Raw genomic sequence first — 20,805 nt, 5'->3', positions numbered from 1 at the left:
GTGATAATGAACAAAAGAGAAAGATGGATGAAATTGAAGAACGGACCGAAAAGAAGGAGTCATGATTTTCGTGCCTGAAAAATCTTCCATCATACCTTTTACTTTGGGAATTTCCTCTCTTTCTTACTTTCTCTCCAACAACTCTTACTACATGAATAGTAATTCAGTATGGACGACGGTATAGAGCTTAATATCGCTCCTCCTTCATCGGGTGATAGGCTCATACGACAACATGTGGGATCAAGCAAAGGAGGACGATGGACGGATAGGTCAGTATTTCTCTTCCGCTGGTGCTTTATGACTAATAGACAGGGTCAAGGCGAAGAGAGAAGCTAGGGATGCTATCAGAAATTTAGTAGTAACTCGGCCTACGACTTCGACAGATATCCGACCTGGAAGTTCTGGTCAACATGGTCCTATCATTTCTACTCAGATTGGCCATCTAGATCAATCCGTCAGACCTTCTGGGTCTTCGAAGATTTTTCAACATCCCCCTTCCTCTCACTCCTCCCACCCACAAGTCCGTCCTGTCGATCAAAGCATTAGACAACCCCAATCTCGGTCTATCTCTTCCTCAGTGGAACATTCGGCTGCAAGATCTCAACAATCGAATGTCCATTCTTCCACGACAATAGTCGACAGAAGAGATTCGACCTCTGGTTCGAGGACAACCAACTTTTCTTCACACCATGTCTCTGCGACTTCCCCACCATCCACCAGACCCAGTCAAGATTCTCATCGTTCACATCCTCAATCTACATCTTCCAAATCTAAAGCACCCCAGATCATCTCCTCGCTCTTCACTTCCAACCCTCTCCCTCGACAACCTACAAAAAGGGAGGAAAACAAGCTCGGAGCACCTTCCAATGCTCCATTAGACACCACTACCTTCTCCGGTCTTGGATTAGATCCAATGTTGGTCCGACACCTAGAAGGTAAATTATCAATCTCGAGACCTACTGCCATTCAACGATCTTCCCTCCCTTACCTACTTTCATCCCCACTGGACATCGATTCTGTCGCAGACATAGACGAAGAGGACCATTCAGCCAAGACTGAGGAAGACAAGGACAAGTTGAGAGATGTTTTCATACAATCTCAAACTGGTTCAGGTAAAACTCTGTCATTCCTTCTACCTATCATACAAACTCTACTCCCTTTGTCAAAATTATCATACATCGATAGATCTATCGGTACTCTGGCCATCATCCTCGCTCCCACTCGAGAATTAGCTCAACAAATATCAAAAGTACTTGAATCTATCCTCGCTCTTTCCCTTTCAACAAATACGGACGATCATTATGCCCGTTGGCTAGTTTCAGGTCTTTTAACAGGTGGATCAACAAGAACACACGAGAAAGCTCGATTAAGAAAAGGTGTACCTATCCTTGTTTCCACCCCTGGGAGATTGTTGGATCATCTTCAAAATACTTCAGCGTTCAAATGTGCTAAAACCATGTTTTTAGTTTTGGATGAAGCGGATCGTTTGATGGATCTCGGATTTGAAGAAACCATCAACGGGATCATCAGAGCTCTAGAAGGGAGACGAAGGATTGAGATAAAGGCTGAAAAGGATAGTGAGGGAGGAGTGATGAAATGGCCTTATTGGTCAAGAGGAAGAAGAACTATTTTATGTTCGGCAACGGTGGATTCGAAGGTTGAGAAATTAGCAGGTGTGGCTTTGAAGGATCCTGTGGTGTTCCGAGCTTCAAACGAGCATACCACTGCTGCGAAAGAGGAATCTAAGAACTCAAGTGGAGTTTCCAAAGGGTCGAAGATGAGCAGGAAGGAAGGGGACAAGAATAGCAAGATAGTCAATATGATTGACGAAGTGGAGAGACTCAAGGAGGAGACCAATAAAGTTGTACTTCCCTTGACGAACGAAGAGAAATTCACACCACCATCTCAATTATCACAGAAATATGTGGTGGTACCTACCAAACTTAGAATGGTCACCCTTGTCGCTTTACTCAGAAGTCTAACGGCTCAGCGCAATGAGGCAGGGACGAAGATCATCGTATTTCTCAGCTCCACGGATGGGGTGGATTATCATTGGAAGCTTCTAGGTGGAGTTAGCATGGACGGCAGTGCTCCTCATACTTCTCCGCTTTCGACTACACCTCATGGACAAGACGACGATGAGGTTGTAGGCGATCCACCTAATCAATCGTCTCCATCTGGCATAACGAAAGAAGTCCCATCGAAACAGAAGAAATCTCAAGCAAAAGAGATAGTCGCCCTGACCAGTCCACTTCTCCCCCACGCACAAGTGTATAGACTTCACGGTTCACTACCACTTCGTACCCGTCTCTCCTCCCTCGCCGCATTTTCCGCTCCATCATCTAATCCCGCCATTCTTCTTGCTACTTCAGTGGCTTCTCGTGGATTGGACTTACCCCTCGTGCGTGCTGTAGTGCAGTACGATTTGCCCACGGAAGGAGGAGCGAACGAATATGTTCATCGAGTAGGTCGGACGGCCCGAGCGGGAAAAGGAGGAGAAGCTTGGGCATTTGTCGGACCTAGTGAAGTGGACTGGGTCAATTGGGTCGAGGGAAAGATGGGTGGGGCGGATGGAAATACTAAAGATGGTGTGAAGGGAGACGTTGGGGAGGTCAAGTTAGGACAGGTTGGAGTGGAAGATGTTCTCAAGAAAGGTTTTGGAGGGAAAGGATATGAATATGAACAGAGAGCTACGGATGCGCAACTCGCTATGGAACGTTGGGTACTAGCGGATGATCAAGTGAGTCATCGTGTCTTATCACACTTCTCAATCCTTTCAGTGCCCTGACATGAATGGAAAGTTGTCTTAGGCTTCATCACATGGATTACTGCTTGGTTCGAATGATCACTCTAGTCGATTGTGTGTCAAAGAATCTTCGCGGTTCACCTGTGAGGCTAAGACGTGATAGAGAGCTGACAAGTAGAACGCCTCCCTGGCCCGTAAAGCGTTCGCTTCATTCGTCCGAGCTTACTCCACTCATCCTACGGAAGAAAAACGTTTCTTCCACCCTAAATCTCTTCATTTAGGACATCTAGCTAAATCTTTCGCATTGAGAGAAGCACCTTCATCTCTCGTTCCATCTACCAATTCCAAACGTTCTTCTGACCCGCGTAAAAGGAAACGAGCAGGATCAGAAGAAGATACCAGCTTCAAACGCTCGTCCGACTCACGTCATAAGAAACAAATAGGGTTCGAGGATGACACCAGCTTCAAACGCCTCTCTGAATCACGTCACAGAAACCAAGCAGGTCAGGATGAGGACAGACATGGTGGGAAAGAGGAAAGCGCTAGGAATGAAACGGAACGAAGAATGTACGAAGCGGTACGGAAAGCCGGAAGGATGAGTAAAGTGGGAGGTGTTATGGGACAATTTTCCAGTAAGGGGATGAACGAGTTTCAGGTGGTGGGTGGGGATGAAGTTGAGAGGATGGTAAGTAGAAAGTAAGGTTGGTGCTGTGGTATAGGCTATGAGACTTGTAGTAACATGCTAGCATCTTTGCATTTCCTCGATTTGGATTGGTTTCCGGCTGAGGACGTTGGTGGACCGCTTTGGGTCAAGCGTGGCTACTCTCAAGATTCCCCATACGGCGGCCTCTTTCTGCCACATATCCTAGTTTGAGACTTTCCTAGGCACTAGAGAGATGGTCAGATCAGTTGCCTCAATGCCATCTGGGACCTCTGAGTAGGGCGAGTCAAGTAAGACTGATAGCTGAATTACGTAGAGAAACGCGAGGTGTAAAGTTGAGATGCCGAGAAGGATCACGTGACTTTCCCTTTATACCACGCGACTTTGAATCTTTCACCTTTTCACATAACAAAGTTCCTGGTCCTGGTCTCTTGCTTGCCTGCCTCCCCTTCCCCTTAACAGTACCCCTTGCTCCCCTCCCTCTCCCCCTATCCCGCTGTATCTCCTCAGCCTCTCTTCATCTCTTCTTACTCCACTCCATTCGTGTTTCTTGTCAAACCTCCACTGTTCTCAAATAGTCCCACATCTGACCCCCATACCCCTTGCCATCACTCGCGTCGTAACACACGCACACAGATCATCCCCTCGTCACTTTGACCCGCCGCGTTTACCCTTGCAATCTCCAAAATCTCCCATTCGATAAACCTCATCCCGCCTCTCATCTATCCTCTCATCTTCTCCTCCTCCTCTACGAGTCTCTTACCTTTCTTTCTCTCTACTGTCGTATCTTGTCTCTCTTCTTATCGATAAATATCCCCATCATGCCAACTATAAAACGAACACGTTCTACCACCCAAGATACTGAAGATAACACAACTCCCACTTCTACCCCTACCCCCACTGTCACTGCCACTTCAACTCCTATAAATCTACGTACACCACGTAGACAAGCCACCCCTAATACAACTTCCACACAAAATGTCATTACCAACCCTGACCATTCTCCCAGACCTATTTTGACGCGTTCAGCGACTATACATCTTTCCACTCGATCCGCGCAATTCACTCATACACGTAGAAATTCTTTACTACACTTACCCGGACCGTCGCGTCAGGGAGGTAATGGTGGAACCTTGACTAGGACACAGTCGACCCCGACTATAGTCAATCCCGCATCCCTCAAATCTGCTCTTACCCCCGGCGGCTCGGGCGGTAGGGGTAAAGGCGATCCTGATGGATCACCATCAGGGGGCGGGTCGAATGGTAGACGGTTTGGGAAAGGTAAAGAAAATATACCCCCTAAGAAAGTGGAAGACGAGAATTCTCAAAGTCAAGGTTCTAGGAAAAGGTTGAGAGTTGGTAGTGTCAGTGGAAGTGTTGTTGGAAGAGGTAGGAGTGGAAGTGTTAATAGTGTGAGAAGTGAATCTACCTGTAAGTCACACGTCCTTAATCATCCTATCTTTGAACGTTTGAAAACACTTGGTCCATGATATGTATGAGGGAAGATCTATTTGGACTCGAGTTGTTCTTAGCAAACGCTGATCTTCTAGCTGGTCGAGCTTCTCTAGGTCCATCTTCATCCTTCACTCGATCCAGTCGTCTACTTTCACCATCACCTTCACCTTCGTCAGCTCCGTCTAATTCGTTGAACTCTTTCGATTCTTTCAGATCTACCGATGATGTGTTCTTCGACAATACACCCACCAAATCTCAGAAACATTCAGTTGTTGCAATGCTCCCCACCCCTCCTCCATCCAGTCCGGCACTCAGTCAAGAGGTTCAACTTACAGCCTCGCGTCTGGAATTGGTCCGTATGCAAAGCACTCCGAGCGTGTCTCCCGTCACTCCCGTCACGCCTGAATCGGAAAGAGAAGACGTGTTCATGGAAGATGCAACTAAGAAGAATCCATACAAAGCGTTGAAGACACTACTACGTCTTTCCGCTGGACAGGACGCATCACTCGAACGTGTCGTCATTGGAAGAGACGAAGAAAAGGCCATCATCAAATCTTACATTACCAATCAGGAAACCAAGGCAATGTACATTTCTGGTCCACCTGGAACAGGCAAGACGGCCACTGTCACTGCCATGGCTCGTGAATTGAGGGAGACTGGATGGAAGGTTTTCGAGTTGGGTTGTATGGGTGTCAAGGTGGCTGATATGTGGCGAAGGTTGGGGGAAGAACTTGAGTGTGATAAGACTGAAGAGGGTGTCCGTGAACATCTTGATCAGTCTTCAAATACGTAAGTCCTTTGTTCAGATGCAGCGATGAGATGCTGACATGTAGTTTGTTGGTACTTGACGAGATTGACTCTCTTCTCCCTCCGGCACCAGCTCTTCCTCCCCCCGCAACCTCTCATCTTCTCACCAAACTCTTTTCGCTCCCATCGAGCACCACCAAGCTTATCGCTATCTCCAACACTCTCGACCTAACCCTACGTGCCAGCCTTCTCCTACCTCAAGGCTCTGAACCCCTTGTTCTACCCTTCAAAGCTTATTCCGCCACCGACATGTCCGCTATCGTTCACTCGCGTCTGTTTCAAGTGGGCGAAAACGGTGTTCAAGCAGATGGCAAAGCTATCGAACTCTTGACTCGTAAAGTCGAAGCTCAGAATGGAGATCTTCGTATGTGTTTAGGTTGTCTCACTTCCGCTGTCACTCAAGCCGAATTGGACTGGTTGAAGAAATGTTCTTCCGCTCCGACGGCCGACGATGTGCCTTTGGTCAAAATCGGTCTATCGCATATCGTTCGAGCATTCAATCAACACACTCAACAACTCCGAGCTGCAGCTGGTTCTTCAGCAGGACTGACCAGTCAAGTAGGACGTAAAATCCGCAGTGTTCAACTACAAGGCAAAATGGTGTTAGTTTCACTCCTCGTCTTTATGGCACGAGCTCGAGCAGGTCTTCAAGGTATACCCACCCCTACCTCGACACCCATTACGATCAATACCCCAATAACCAAATTGGAAACTCTCACCGTTCCGAAACTTTATGCGACATATACCACTTTGTTATCCCATAAAAACAGTCCGTTCCCTCCTTCGGCAGAATCAGACTTTAGGGATTTGTTATCTAATCTCGAAGTTTTAGGATTGATCTCTGTCCCCATGGGAAATTCCATGAGTCGATCAGGATCGGGTCCAGTCAGGGGCAAAGGAGGAAAAGTAGAGTTGTGTGTGAGGGAAGACGAGGTAAGAGAAGGTTTGGGAATAGGAGAAAAGGGGATAAAAGGGTTGGCAGAAGAGGAAGTGACTAGGATTTGGGAGAGAGAACAAGGAAGGATCGAAAGGGTTAAATTGCGTAAAGAGGGGGAATTGTTGTCTCCCATATCGGATTGATCCACCATATCCATAAACCTCTGGCGCACGTACAAGAATCAATGATCGTATGCGGGGATAAATGTACTATGTCAATGGCCCGACGGACGGTAGATGGACGGAAGAGTCGTGTGGTAGTCGGGAAGGATAAGAATTTGAAAGAAAAGATGATTAATGGTCATGATCTTTAATCGGAATGATAACCAGATGACCCCATGTTTTGTTGGATGACCCCTCTCTGAATGGTAGTGAGTTTTACGGTTCGTAGTCATTTTCGATATGCTTTTGATTTAGTTCAAGAAAGGTGTATGCATGCTATGTAATTCTTTGCTTTTTCATAACGTTCATCATCAATTGATACTACTCTCACCACATCCTAAAGCGGACAAAATACTGCCCGCTTCAACCTTATCATTCACCGCTCTTCTTCTCTCCATTTTCCCTCTTACCATCCGGCCCCTTCTCTATATCATCATCACTTGACCCTCCCACTGACATATCGAGTGTGCTGACTCATTCAACTGATCCTTCTTCCTTCCTCTCACCATCCGCCAATTCCCTTACTTGCCCTCAGTAAGCTCTGCTCGGACGTTACCTGAAATATGAAACATCACCTTGACGTGACGAGCATCGACCTCTACCGCTCTGTCTCTGTCTCTGGACCTTGGAGAATCACAAACAACAAACGCTCGATCGCCTTTATCCACGGACCACCGTCTCTGCGACAATGTCAATCTCTCTTTCGCTCGGACGTACCCTCAAACTCTAACAAACTCTAACATCTGTCCTCGAATCGGAAGTAAAGTTCATTGATCAACCTCCACCTCCCATCTCACCTTACACTCTACATTCTCTCGGAGGCTAAAAGTTACCTCGTATTACTCGATCATGGATTTTCCATTCTCCTTCTGAAAACATTATTATTCCTTTGAATATTCTGATCCGCTCTCTCCACCTTTCACTCCCGTCCGTCCGACCCGGGCTCCGCGGTATAAGATCAATCTTTTCAACATTCCCCTTGAAGTTTCATCCCTACCTCCACATCCTTCCCTTTCTCTCTTTTCTCTTGCTTCATGCTCTACATTATACAATCCATAAAGCTGAAACGTCGACTGGATGAAATATTTGACAATCTTTCAAGTTTGACCCTGTTCAAAGGCCTCTTCAAGCCATTCAGGATAAACAAGAAAGATCACCCTATTCAAAGGCCTCGACCATTATCGGAGAGCCATTTGAGATATCCCTGTTCAAAGGCCTCAATCTTTTCAATGGTTCTGTAAACACTTACTAAACGTTTGTGCTTAAGAATGGATGGATGTTAGATATATAACAAACTTTGAGCTTTTTTTTTCTTCTAGGTTTGACTGAGATTCTTCTTCCCCTCTTACTCACATTCTTTTGAATAAATTTTCATTCTTTACAACTTCTTACGCTTTTTTAGATAAAGAGTAGTTATTGTCAAACTAAGAAAGTTTTATTCGTCTTTTCTTCTCAAACCAAAAAAGAGGTGATTAATTATTCAGGCCCTTTTGCCAGGAAGAAGTGGTCTGAACGATTATGTTTGTCACTATCTTATGGTCTTTGATACCCACGCTAGTCGTGGCGTATGACGGAAGGGAAAGGTATTTCTCAGTGTGAGTTTCATTTCTTTTTTTTCGAGATGTCGGATTGGTTTCGTCTACTTTATGAAATACTCTTCTTGAGTTTTTGTAATCGTATTGAAAGAGAGTATCAAGGAGAAAAAATGACGGAAGGAAGGTCGGAGCTAATGATATTCAGTGGAAACCCACAATTCCTCAGAACTAGGATAGATTCAATCGTCTCTCCAAATAAAGTCTCAGGTCACGAACATAATATCGTAGGAGTTAGTAATTTCAACGCTGGTTTGACTTTTGAAGAAGCTCAAAAAGCTTCGGTGAGTATAACTTCCTTATACAACTTGATCCCTACTTTAATCTCGTCCTACTCTCACTCTTATCCTACTCTCATTCTTATTCTTATCGCACTCTCACATTTATCAGTGCCGTATGTTAGGTTGTGATGCGTTCTATTCTTGAGCCCTATTTCGTTTTTGAACTCGGAAACATGCTGATTGATAGTGTACCACCAGCTACATTCAAGCTGATAAGTCTGCATATTGGTTACCTGGATTGTACTAGTAAGTTTATTTTCCTTAGTCCATAAAGTCACACTGATCGTGAGCCAATGGAAAAACGATAGCACTTTCTCCAACATCCAAGGTGATGGTATCGTCACTTATTGGAAATACGCCCAATCCGGTCCTAATGATACTTTCGCAGTCGTACCCGATGATTTTAGGATGGTAGCGGGTAATGTCAGTCGTGATACTTTGGATATACAAGAAGCAAAGAATAATGCGGTTTCCTTCGAATGTATTGGAGATGGTTGGGACTGTGAGTGGGGTCTATCTCTACATTCACACTGTCCTGTTTCCCCTGTTGTGGTCTCTGATAGTTTTGTCGCATATTGGTTGGAAGTCGACGGAGGGCAATATGATTACAACCCAGAGAGGCACACGATTTCACAACATTCATGCTCTTCTTGAAAGAGAATGAAGACAACTAGTCGACATTGACAAAGAGGAATCAACTGACACACAGATAAATTCCCCTACATCCCCGCTGATCTGGAATGCCCTGCGATCCGTTCTCAAGTGAGTCACTAAAATTTGTCCTACAAATCATACGCTCATGTTCAGATCTTTTTTCCCAGCTGTTGGAATGGAAAAGACGCATATCTTTCGGACAATTCACATGTATCATACCCTTTGAATACGGATCAATACGAAGGTGCACCATGTCCTCCCACACATCCTCATCGTATTCCGTCCTTGTTCATGGAAGGTAAGTCATTTTGTGTTTCCCTTGTTCAATCAAGAATCACCTTCCGTGATGTCCCAGACTCTGCTCATACATTGATACGACGATGTGAGCTAAGAAGAAGGAGACGAAGAGCTAATCGTTCAGCATACTATCATCCGAAAGACGCCCTTGGTCCAGATTATGAATGGTATCCTGGTTGCCTTGTCCTGTAAGTCCTTTACATGTCATCTTAGTGAATGTACTGAAGATTTCAGATCTACAGGAGACAACTTTGGTCTGAGTTTCCACGCCGACTGGCAAAATGGTAAGTTTCAGTCACGTATGATGACGCCAACACCCGGCTGACCTCTAGGTTTCCCAAGTGGAATGCTGGTCGATGCTTTCAATCAATGTCAGGATCAGCTGAACGGAACTCCCGTAGGATGCGCGGTGTTTGACGCCAGTATCGATCACGCTGCGGCGGATGGTTGTTATCCAACGGGACAACTAGTGGCTGAGGTGAGTCCCGTTTTGACTTACATTTGTAACACGTTACATCATCCCATAGTCACTGCCCCTCATATCCATCAGCGAGGTCGTCTCCCCTTCTTTCATTCATCTGACTCTGAGGACACATAACCCTTTATACGTCTGGTGAAAACTAGTAGATAGAACTGACGAAATAGCCCGTGGGCCTGAACAAACGTCTACCCAATCTACCTGGCAACAACCCAGTATACAACTCTTCCGCTCTTGCCAACAAACCCAAGATTCCCAGACCGGGTTACGTTGAAACCGCCGTCCTCGTCAATGTTCCCGCAGACAAGAGCGGTACCTGTCAAGGTATCGGTAACAGGGTGTGTACCGATTATGATGGTCCTGTACCCGAATCGAATCAGCCAAACCCAAATGACAACTCTGGAAACAGTTCCACTTCCGCACCTTCATCTTCTTCATCCATGCCTATGGATATGCCCATGCCAAGTGGCTCATCTTCCTCTTCCGCCGCTTCTAACCCCGTCACTTCGAGCTCTGTAGGGATGGGTGGAACACCCGAGGCTATTCAGACAGGTGGAGGTGATGTTTTATTGGCGGGAGGTTCGAGTAGTTCTATGCCGACACCTTCAGGAAATCCAGTAGGAGGTTGCGAAAGGAGACGTAAGAGATCTCGTGGTCGTGCTGTACAAGAGGAATATGATGATTATGATTGGTAATCTGTGTCATTTGTCATGTGTTATTCATAAACCACATATGATACTTCTCGTTAGGAAGAATGTGAATAAGTAAAGATATGAACGGATGGGGACATTTTAAAGTAAAAGATGCATACTGGTTACGCGTCTTTGTTCATCTTTGAAAGACACTTGAAGTTTCAAGGAACCGAACGCTACGTACTAAAGCTTGTCGCTTGTCTCATGTCTCACCTCGTGTCCGCGGTTGTCTCACTTGATTCTTCCCGCCTTCCTTGGCTTTCACCACCAACCACGCGCACGTACTCTATCATGTCGTCACTCTTCCTTGTCTCGGAAACCGGACCCTTTGAACTTTTGAATTTGGAAACCGAGAGACGTCAATGTCAGGGCCTAAGATCCTGAGAGCGATAGAAGGAAAAAGGGGAAATGAGTGAAGAGGGGAAGAGAAGAAGAAGAAGAAGGAGAAAGAGGGTAAACAGGGAAAGAGAAGAAGAAGAGAGTCCCCTCTTTTTCCTCTCATTTTCGGAACATTTTTTCTCTCCCTGAAAATTTCATCGCCTCTACAACAGTACGTTTTTCCATGGTCTGGTGACTTTCCGACGGTGAGAGAGAAGTAAAGAGGGGGTTTCTACTCTAATAAAGAGGTTACATACTTTACTTTGATGTAAATGGACTTCTTTTTTTCTACCTGTTGATTATTCGATTTTTCGTATCTCGATCTTTCTTGTCATTCTCTGATCTCTGATCTCTGATCTCTATCATCCCATCTCCTTTCGCTTTGTTTCAGGTGAATCAATAGGTCTGGCTTTGGCCGTGATCACCGCCGGTTCGTAGATCGTGGTGACAATCAAGACAACACGACAACACGAGAAGTTGATTCAAGTGATTCAAGGTCAGATCATCGCGTGCCGAGAAACACGTCTACCTTCCACGCTTCTTGCTCCATTTCAGCATATCGCGTATACATTCGAATTTGTACTGAAGTACGTCGTCATTCCACTTTCCCCCACTTTTATCTTTCACCGAATATCAAAAAAGTCACAAGATCACCAAGTAACGGATACGAATATCATCCTTGCACTACCAGTACTGTACTCTTTCTCGCATCCCAACACGCCTACAACAAAGGTTTTTACCTTGTACCCATCAATTCAACCCTGAGGCATTCAAGCCATCCGAGGATCTCTTAACGAATCATTAAAAAGCTGTGAAACAAACGATTGACTTTCATACCTTTCCTCTTTACCCTGTGCAGTGTTCACCATATTTCTGCAACCCATGCACCCTATAGGTCGGTAAAGAATTTTACGCCCAAAGTCAATTGGTCAAGATTCAATCACCGGTCAAGGAAAGACATGTCAAGCACAGCTTAAGATAACAATAATCTAACCTACCTACCTACCTGCCTTTTCTTTTTTTTCTATTCTTTACTTGTCCGATCTTCGCCTAATTGACTCAACACGATACACCGTTAGACGGATAGAACGGATAGATAAACGAAAAGTCCATTTATAAACCCTATCTTACAATTACGACGTTCATCTTTCCTTTCTTTTAAAATCAAAATAAATAATCATTGATTCGCCCTTTTCGGTACCTAGCAATCTGGTTGCGTGGTACATTTGTACCTCGAGGTAGGTACGAGTACGTTGGATCTTCAACCGAGCACCGACTCCGATACAATCGTCCCGTCAATCTTCAATCGATACAGTACATCTCACTATCTATCAAATATCCAACTATATAAACTCAAGACACATAAAGAATCATGTCTTCTTCACACATTTCTTTCACACCTGCTCTTCGACCTATTCCGCTTCCTTTTCTAGATCCTCTACCTGAAACATTTGAAGAAACTTTAGTGTTTGAAGAATCAGAAGAATCATTTTCTTCTCTCATGTCAACACAATCTTTTCCTAGGATATCAAGATTACCTCCTGTAGCTACACCGGGAGCTGGTTCGTCAAGTGGTGGAAGGTTCATCTACATCGGTGTGAGATCAGGACATAAGACGGGTGTGTATACCCGTTGGAGAGAAGCTGAACCACAATTGGTGGTGAGTCACCAATATCCCTTTTTGTCCTTGATTCCTCCCTGCAGTGTCATTGCCTTTTTCTCTCCGTCTTGTTCGGGACTTTAGGTGTGTCAGACGGAATGATGGATTGAGTTAGGGAAAAGTCGAAGGGTCAACGGCTTTTGATGGCGAGATGTCAGTTTGACATGCTGTGAGCCTCGAGGACGGAAGGAGATTGCTTGCGAATGGCAGCAAACGACGAGATTATAAATTCAACGGGTCCATCGGTAACGGTCCGAATGACGGCAACGGTATCATGTCCCTCCTTTGAATCGTTCCGATCTAAACCCCTTCGTCACCCGTTACACCGTAGCGCGGTTTCTTATCTCTCACAAGCCCCGGGGTCCGTGGGTTACGGGACACGAGGTCTAGATTCATATAAGTTATGTCTAAACTCCCTTTGCTGACAACCAAGGGTCATCCTGAACCATCATACAAAACATTTTCTACGCGTTTAGCTGCTCAAGCCTACGTCTTAGGCTGGGAAGGAGCAGGTCGTCATTCCCTTCCTGTGAGTCTTTCCTCTTGTCCCAGAATCGTACCTTTCCCTTTGAGGCGTTTAATGGTTTGAGGCGTTTAGCGTTTCGTCATTTGAGGATCTCTTCTTTTTCTTCAAAAACTTGATTAACTTTATCCTATAATGCTGAGGCCCCATGCTGATCATTCAGGGTCATTGTCCACGACCTTTATTAGAATACCTGGCTATGAGCTTCCCAAACTCTGTCACCCTTCCTTCTTCCAAGAGACCTTCTTATCACGCCCGACTTCTCTCCGCACCTTCTCTCCCCAGGACATCCGAGTCGTCCGATTTCTCACCTTCCTCACGCCCACCATTCCGTCAATCGAGATCTTACGATAGTCGAGTTCGCGTTTCCAGTCCACTCCGATGGGAAGTAGATGAAGAACCTACTTTCAGACCACGTGCAACCACTAGCGTAATTGGCGCTGGTGGTTTATTGAGTCCTCCCGCTAGCCCAAATGGGAAAACTAGTATTATGGATCGGGAAAGACCTTTGAAACCTAAGAATACATTGGAAATTGGTCAATGGGCATCTTTGGACCATCGAGAATTTACTACTTCACGTTCGACTCGGTTACTCAGTCCACCAACATCGCCTCCTGCAATAACAACTTCGACCACGTCAATGAAAGATAAACGTCGTTCGACTAATGTAACTTCATCACCATTATGGTCCACTCCTAAACCATCCACACCAAAACCAAAACCAACATCAACACCCACTCATAGTCCCTTGGCTCAACCTCATCCTCAAGCAATACGAATAACAACCGATCCGACTGAAGGTATACCAACAGGAAAGACGGCTCCTAAATTCTCTCGATCAGGAATCAAAAGATCAAATGTCGTAATGCCTATCGCAGCTCCTAAATCGTCTTTAACAAAGAAACCATCACGTTCATCTCTTTCACTTTCTTCGAATACATCATCAACTTCACTATCTCGACCTTCACTTTCAAGAGACGCATCACAAGATCGTTTGTCTACTCTTTCCGAAACGTCAAGAAAAGAACTTCAACTAAATGCTGAAGGTTTAATGGCGTTGGATTCACTTTTAACTCCACCTCGACCTGCGTTCATGAGACGTACCACTTCTAATTCTTCTTTGACATCGGATTCCTCCATGTGTTCACTCACTTCCGGTAGTTCCGCCCCCACATCAAGTTTCGAATCTTGTACTGTTATAGAAGAGGAAGAGGGGGTTGTGGTAGTTGATGGGACATGTACAAAAAGTGAGGGAGATTTGGAAAACACCAGCAGTGTGGAGAGTGGGTCAACCAAGGGTTCTATAGTCATGGGTTCGGTAGAGATGGGAGGGAAGAAAGGTGGAATGTTTAAAAGGTTATCAAAGGTTTTAAAATTGGATAAGAAGAGGGATATGAGGGAGTTGAGAAGACCAAGTATTTGATGGTGATGTCTGTTCAAAGATGGAAATCATTCTCTGCACGATTTCGGGGTAGAAATTGGCAATCGTGATGAGATCGATCTTGCTGATCGCGGATCGCGGAGTGGGAACGAACTCTGGTCACCCCGGTAGAAGCGGCTTTCGAGTGAGATGAGTATAAACGTGGCTCGACAGTATTCGTACTAGTCTTTGATTTCTATCGGATCATTTGCAAATAGTGAGAATCTAAGGACAATCTATCAATTTCAATCTGTTCCTTCCCATCATGACATTGTACTTGTAGTATGGTTGTAATTTGATTACCTTGCATCTATACCATGGCCCATGGCTTGAATACGAGTATGTGATAGTGATGTGGTAGTCCGAAGTTCACGCTAGGCTTTGAACCCTTCTAAGCCTTCGGTGATGGTTGACTCGGGAGCTATTTTCTCCCAATGAGTAGCAAAAGCCGGATGTACCGAGGGGGGAGGGGAGGAGGTGAGGATGAGGGGGAGACACCCAAGTGACGCGGTCGATGATTCAGGGACAGATGAGATGACTGTGGTCATACGGTTGTCCCATTAATAAGCGAGTTTTACAACGCCGAGGATGACACATGTTCCTGTACACCGTAGGCCACAATGATCCAATGATTCAATGATTCAATGACCCACGGCCCACGGTCTACGAGTCAAGAAGATTGAACGAAGCATGTGAGAATAAGAACATGAAAGAGGATTAGTCAACTTTTTTTCATATACATTGATCCGTTTAACTCGCTCTTCCTTCATCCTCTTCCTGCCGTAATTGATATCCCCCTCCTTCACAATCACATAGCCTATCAATCATCGTCCAAACTCTTCTCTGTCAATCATACCGTGCAACGTTGTGAATAACATACAAGTCCACTTGCCACTTGATACTCTTCAGATACAAATTAGAAGATCACCAACATGCCTAACATTCATACCTTACCACCACCATCCACTTCAGGTCCATCGCTCAAAGAACAAATAGAACAAGGATTAACAAAAACTGAAAAACTGATTCCTGGTGAAAAGGAAGAAGATGAGAAATGGTCGTATAAGAAGACTATACCGACTTTGGTTTTATATGATGAACAAGGGTTGAGGTGAGTAACTATGGCGTGCTTGAAAAAAACAACACATCCTTTAGATTTCCTTTTACGAATACCTCCCACCTCCCCAACCAAGTCTGACTTGTATTGTTCTTTACTTTACTCCTTGTTCTTCTCAATCTCATCTTACCTCTTCTTCCCCGCTTACCTCTTCCTCCCCTCTTCCTTCTCTCATCCCCTCTCTCCCGGACATAAAGCTCACTCCCGGGAGCTACGATAGTATGACAAGTATCAAGTAATCATGGTCCGGACTTGTCGGATCACGCAGGCCTACTGTACCTATAGGCCAGAGCTCATCATAGACTTTATGACAAGATCACTTCCCACGCACCGGAATATTATCTTTTCGAAGATGAACTTTCGCTCCTCAAAGATCACGGTGATGAGATCGCTCGAGCCATGGGATTCCCGGGGAAAAGTGATGAAGAAGAAGAAAGACGTTATCGTGAGAATGAAAGAGCTCCGGAGAAGAGATGGAGACCTGCTAGATGGGGTGATACGGAGGTCGGAAAGTGGAACAACGGGGTGAATGGGGAAGAAGGTTTAGGTGGTGGATGGCAAAAAGGATGGGATGTTGTTGAATTAGGCGCTGGGTAAGTGATCTTTTACTCTCATCACTCAGTAGTCCCTCTCCATCCTTGGCTGCGAAAGATATCTATGCAGTTGCAAGTACAAGCTCTTCCGACCTTGTCGCAGGTCTAAAAACTGCAACCTGTGTCAACTTCCCACGGAACCCTCTAACTTCTAGGGCTTTGCGAAAAACGGCACATCTTCTAACTGCTCTATCGTCCGCCCTTCCTAATCCACCCGCCAATGCGGCATCCCTACCCCCACCGATCACTTACCACCCTCTCGATCTCTCCCGACCCGAACTCAACCGGGTCCTGGAGGAAATGCAAACCGTCTTCGGACCTCAACTCGAGGGTAAAGTCGCCTGTATTGGTCTTCATGGAGACTACGACGCTGGACTCGACTTGATCCGTCAGGGAAAACTCGGAAAACTTCGTTCCCCCACCCAACATAATCATATCTTACAAAATCTAGACTTGACGCCTCATGTCCCAGACGTCGAGATCGTCCTTCACGCTAAAGATGATCTTCTCTCCTATACCAAGGATTTAAACCTCGAAGAGGAATCCTCTCTTCCCAGTCCTAGAAGTAGTACTCGTGCCATCACTCCAGGTTTAATAACTTCACCAATGGCTTCGGCGATCACGGATGATACTTCTGACTCCATCTCCCGAACATGGTCGCCGATCGAGGATGATACACCTTCTATCGGTTCGGCGCGGCTCCCGTCCGTCGATACGTCTCCCATATGTGCTCGCCCACTTCACCTCGTGTTCCTCGGCTCATCACTCGGTAATTTCTCTCGTGAAGCCGCAGGACCATTTCTCGCCTCACTGCCTTTGCGCCAAGGAGATACTCTCCTTCTAGGTCTAGACGGTCGACCGGCTCCCGGAAAGGAAGGTAGAACAAAAGTGGAAGTAGCATACAATGATCCTGCTGGTTTCACTAAAGCTTTCGAAGAACATGGTTGGGATGTGGTACGTCAGGAACTAGGTCTGATCGATGATGCAGGGGTTGAGTTTGTGGGGAGATACAACGAGGTTCTAGGTAAGTCTCTCCGTTTTAACAAAGGAAATTCTCCGGATTGTGAAAAAAAAGAAAAAGAAACAGATGTATGATCGACCCAATGGATTCAAAGGATCCCTCCTCCCCCCCTCCTACCTCGCTTGCACCCCCTTGTTGATCGCCGTGGGGATTGGACATCATCCCATCGTTCTTACCCCAGAGTCAGAAAAAAATACGAATAGTCATGGCTGATAGAGATAGGTCGACATGAGGCCTACTTCAAGTCAAAGGATAAACAAATCCTTCATCTTCCTCTAAGTGACAGCGACGTCATACTTGACAAAGGTGAATTGCTCAACATTGAATGGAGCTACAAGGTGAGTATCATCACTTTTCTTTCTTTCTCAACTTCCCATATTCTCATGTCCTTTCCTTTCCTTCATACATCATCGCTTTATACCTTAGCCGCATAGCTAATTCACACCAGTATTCACACCTTGAAGCTTTACAACTGTTCTCTCAATCAAACTTACGAGTCATCAACTCTTGGAAAGCTCCAGAATCTGAATATCGTCTCTGGCTACTCGAACGACCTAACGTACATTTCAACCTCGACATGATCTCGAAACCTGATCCGAATGCCGTCGCAGTGGGGAAAGGTGTACCGTCTTGGGAAGACTGGAATTCTCTATGGAAACTATGGGATCAGTGAGTCATATCTCTGTGGTGATGATGAAACTGAACAGGTAGCATCACGTTGGACATGATCCCTAGTGATATGCTTCACACCAAGCCCATCGATTTGAGACATATTTGTCTTTTCTACCTCGGACACATGTACGTCGTCATATCTCATGTTATAGTTGTTTCTGACTTAGGATAGCCCCACCTTCCTCGATATTCACCTGACGAGGATGACTAATGGGGTACACACGGAGCCCGAACACTTCAAGTACATTTTCGAACGTGGGATAGATCCTGATGTGGAGGATCCCACTAAGGTTCATGTGAGTAGTCTCGCCACAATCACACCAGTCCTCCATTTTTCAATCATACTCTCCCACAGCCTCACGATACGTCACCTCTGACCGAAGCAATGGAGAAATAGGAATGTCGAGGAATATTGACCTTCAGGCCCACTCCGAAGTACCCACAGCACAAGAAGAATGGCCCTCTCTCGATGAGATCCTTGCTTTCAGAGATCGGGTCCGCGCTCGTGTACACGAAATCTATACTCAGCTCGCATCCGGTCAAATGGAGTACTCCCGTCATATCGGTCGTGTACTGTTCATGACTTTTGAACACGAAGCAATGCACGCCGAGACCCTTCTTTACATGCTTATTCAATCGCCTCGAACTCGTCCTCCGACCGCAGTCGCCTTACCTCAATTCTCCGTTCTAGCTCGTCGCTGGACAGCAGAGGCGACTCCCAATAAAGTCGTCACCCTCTCCGGTGGTCTACTACAATATGGACATGACGATTACGAAGCTGATGATGTTAAATATCCCACGAGGGAGGGATGGGAGCAACATGAGTTTGGATGGGATAACGAACATCCTGCCGTCTCCAACCATGTGAAGGGTTTCAAGATCGATTCTTTACCCATCAACAATTCTGATTATCGAACTTTCTTGGAGAAGAAACATCCTGGTGGTATACCAGATGATGCGGCACCGGTCTCTTGGGTCGAAGTCGATGGACAATGGAACGTTCGGACTCTGTATGGACCTGTGGATTTCGACGTGGCGGGATTATGGCCTGTCATGGGAAGTCAGAAGGAATTGAAAGAATTCGCAGAGGCGAAAGGAGGAAGGTTGCCTAGTGAAGTGGAATTGAGGTGGTTTTTGCAAAGTGAACAAGGGCCTAGGATCGCGGGAGAAGGAGCTAATGTGGGGTTCAAGAATTGGCATCCTATCCCGTGAGTTAATCATCTTCTTCTCTCTCCTTGCTCCCCATTATCAAATCCATCACGTCTTTGTCATCCAATTCCTCCCATTCGTGACTTGGGATCGCATGACGTGACTACCTGGTTTGCAAACGGCGAGCTACGTACATTCTGTTTTTCATCCTTGTGCGGAATGAGTCATAGATATTTGAACCGCCTGAGGGGAAGCAAGGAATGGGATGGATACGAACCCGAGCTAATTTCAGTCCCACCAATACGGTGAAAGACTCATCCGGTAGGATCTTACATGGTCATAATGGTGGTGTGTGGGAATGGACCTCGACCGAGTTTGTAGGACACGAAGGGTTTATTCCTTCTGTCATTTACCCAGGTTATTCTGCCGACTTTTTCGATGGAAAGCATTTCGTGGTGGTGAGTTGTTCGTCTGACGTTTGCGTCTTTCGCTCTCTACCGCATGTCTTATCCACCATCCCTTACTTCCTAGATTCACATTCTTCTTCAATTGCTGCCAATCTCCAATCTGACCGTCTGCTGATCTTCACTTCACTTGAAACCTTCTACACTCCGTCTCGTCACTTCTATATCACACTTAGTGTGACTACCAGTCGTACCACATCATTTATCATTTCAGGTAGATTACGATATAAATGCTGACGTTCAGCTCGGTGCATCATACACTACCATCCCACAAATCGCCTCGCGCAAATCTTTCACCAATTGGTATCAAGCAATCTATCGTTATTCCTTCGTCGGCGCTAGGGTAGCGTATGATCTGTGAAGGGGCAAGTTTCATCCGCACATATCTCACCCTGGTTCTTATCCTGTATCTTGAGAATATCCTCTTGAATGTATCTTTCTCATTTGTGAGGTGTTGTTGATATCGGGTCTTGCATCGGGGTGTGAGGTGCAGGTATGAAGGGACCAAGTGTAATCACTGCTCAATGTGAAGATTCGGATTGTATAAGAATGATAAATCTTGACTATGCATTTGCATATTTGTACCATGTGACATCAATCCCGACACTGAAAGTCACATATCAAACAGTGATGGTTATGACAATTGCATAGGGAAACATACTCCAGAATAGACGATGGAACAAATGGATATGCAAAGAAAAGATCTCATGGTTTACAGCTGTGATAAGAAGAGATGTCAATCGGTCATTTGAACATCTTGATCTTTCTTCAAACTGTCCAGTTTTTCCCTTTACGTCAGTTCATCCCGTCTTTCATTATCCCAACTCATCTCAGTACTCTCCTCTCCTTCACCTTCCCTCCTCTCCCCTCTGACAACAAAAAAGCCGAACCGTATATTTACGCTCGACCTACTTCTGTTCACCCAGGATCACGGTGACAATCATTGCAGTACCCGTACCAATACAATACAATCACCAGTATCTCATCTTATGGACAGGAAATGTTTTGTGATGAGAAATGAAAAACGATTTGAATAGAATGTCAAAA

At 45.5% G+C, this 20,805-nt stretch overlaps 5 protein-coding genes across 5 annotated transcripts; all 5 read left to right on the top strand.

Annotated features, from left to right (window-relative positions):
* Window positions 1-158: 158 nt before the first annotated feature.
* On the top strand, window positions 159-3,768 carry TREMEDRAFT_73211 (uncharacterized protein; the record flags this gene model as incomplete). The annotated part of the gene is made up of 4 exons (XM_007003028.1): window positions 159-269; window positions 313-2,740; window positions 2,925-3,431; window positions 3,724-3,768. Exons 1-4 carry the CDS (start codon window positions 169-171, stop codon window positions 3,766-3,768), a joined length of 3,081 nt encoding a protein of 1,026 aa, XP_007003090.1. The 5' UTR covers window positions 159-168.
* Window positions 3,769-4,228: 460 nt separating this feature from the next.
* TREMEDRAFT_60109 (uncharacterized protein) lies at window positions 4,229-6,749 on the top strand (the record flags this gene model as incomplete). The annotated part of the gene is made up of 3 exons (XM_007002649.1): window positions 4,229-4,838; window positions 4,958-5,651; window positions 5,696-6,749. The coding sequence occupies 3 exons, from the start codon at window positions 4,229-4,231 to the stop codon at window positions 6,747-6,749; spliced, it is 2,358 nt and encodes a 785-aa protein (XP_007002711.1).
* A 1,536-nt stretch (window positions 6,750-8,285) lies between these two features.
* TREMEDRAFT_60108 (uncharacterized protein) lies at window positions 8,286-10,764 on the top strand (the record flags this gene model as incomplete). The annotated part of the gene is made up of 10 exons (XM_007002648.1): window positions 8,286-8,362; window positions 8,508-8,643; window positions 8,828-8,886; window positions 8,931-9,142; window positions 9,350-9,402; window positions 9,448-9,592; window positions 9,716-9,779; window positions 9,826-9,875; window positions 9,924-10,069; window positions 10,237-10,764. 10 exons carry the CDS (start codon window positions 8,286-8,288, stop codon window positions 10,762-10,764), a joined length of 1,470 nt encoding a protein of 489 aa, XP_007002710.1.
* A 1,747-nt stretch (window positions 10,765-12,511) lies between these two features.
* Window positions 12,512-14,745, top strand: TREMEDRAFT_60107 (uncharacterized protein; the record flags this gene model as incomplete). Its single annotated transcript, XM_007002647.1, has 3 exons — window positions 12,512-12,799; window positions 13,233-13,328; window positions 13,486-14,745. The coding sequence occupies 3 exons, from the start codon at window positions 12,512-12,514 to the stop codon at window positions 14,743-14,745; spliced, it is 1,644 nt and encodes a 547-aa protein (XP_007002709.1).
* A 761-nt stretch (window positions 14,746-15,506) lies between these two features.
* Window positions 15,507-20,341, top strand: TREMEDRAFT_42626 (uncharacterized protein). Its single transcript, XM_007002473.1, has 11 exons — window positions 15,507-15,853; window positions 16,162-16,452; window positions 16,608-16,840; window positions 17,042-17,476; window positions 17,696-17,811; window positions 17,922-18,142; window positions 18,185-18,271; window positions 18,318-18,441; window positions 18,569-19,353; window positions 19,587-19,752; window positions 20,003-20,341. The coding sequence occupies exons 1-11, from the start codon at window positions 15,675-15,677 to the stop codon at window positions 20,117-20,119; spliced, it is 2,754 nt and encodes a 917-aa protein (XP_007002535.1). The 5' UTR covers window positions 15,507-15,674; the 3' UTR covers window positions 20,120-20,341.
* The last annotated feature ends 464 nt before the right edge of the window (window positions 20,342-20,805 follow it).

This window comes from Tremella mesenterica (genome assembly GCF_000271645.1).
Source record: "Tremella mesenterica DSM 1558 unplaced genomic scaffold TREMEscaffold_2, whole genome shotgun sequence".
NCBI classification, from domain to species: domain Eukaryota; kingdom Fungi; phylum Basidiomycota; class Tremellomycetes; order Tremellales; family Tremellaceae; genus Tremella; species Tremella mesenterica.
The sequence above is the reverse complement of the archived record's forward strand: the minus strand, read 5'-3'. Positions and strand labels throughout refer to the sequence as shown.

What these genes read in the sequence shown, in the direction of transcription:
- TREMEDRAFT_42626 (XM_007002473.1), top strand. Translation starts at nt 15,675, where the DNA reads ATGCCTAACATTCATACCTTACCACCACCATCCACTTCAGGTCCATCG. An exon ending in TATGATGAACAAGGGTTGAG is followed by an intron (nt 15,854 to 16,161) that starts GTGAGTAACTAT and finishes AGCTCATCATAG; the next exon opens with ACTTTATGACAAGATCACTT. An exon ending in CTATGGAAACTATGGGATCA is followed by an intron (nt 18,143 to 18,184) that starts GTGAGTCATATC and finishes CTGAACAGGTAG; the next exon opens with CATCACGTTGGACATGATCC.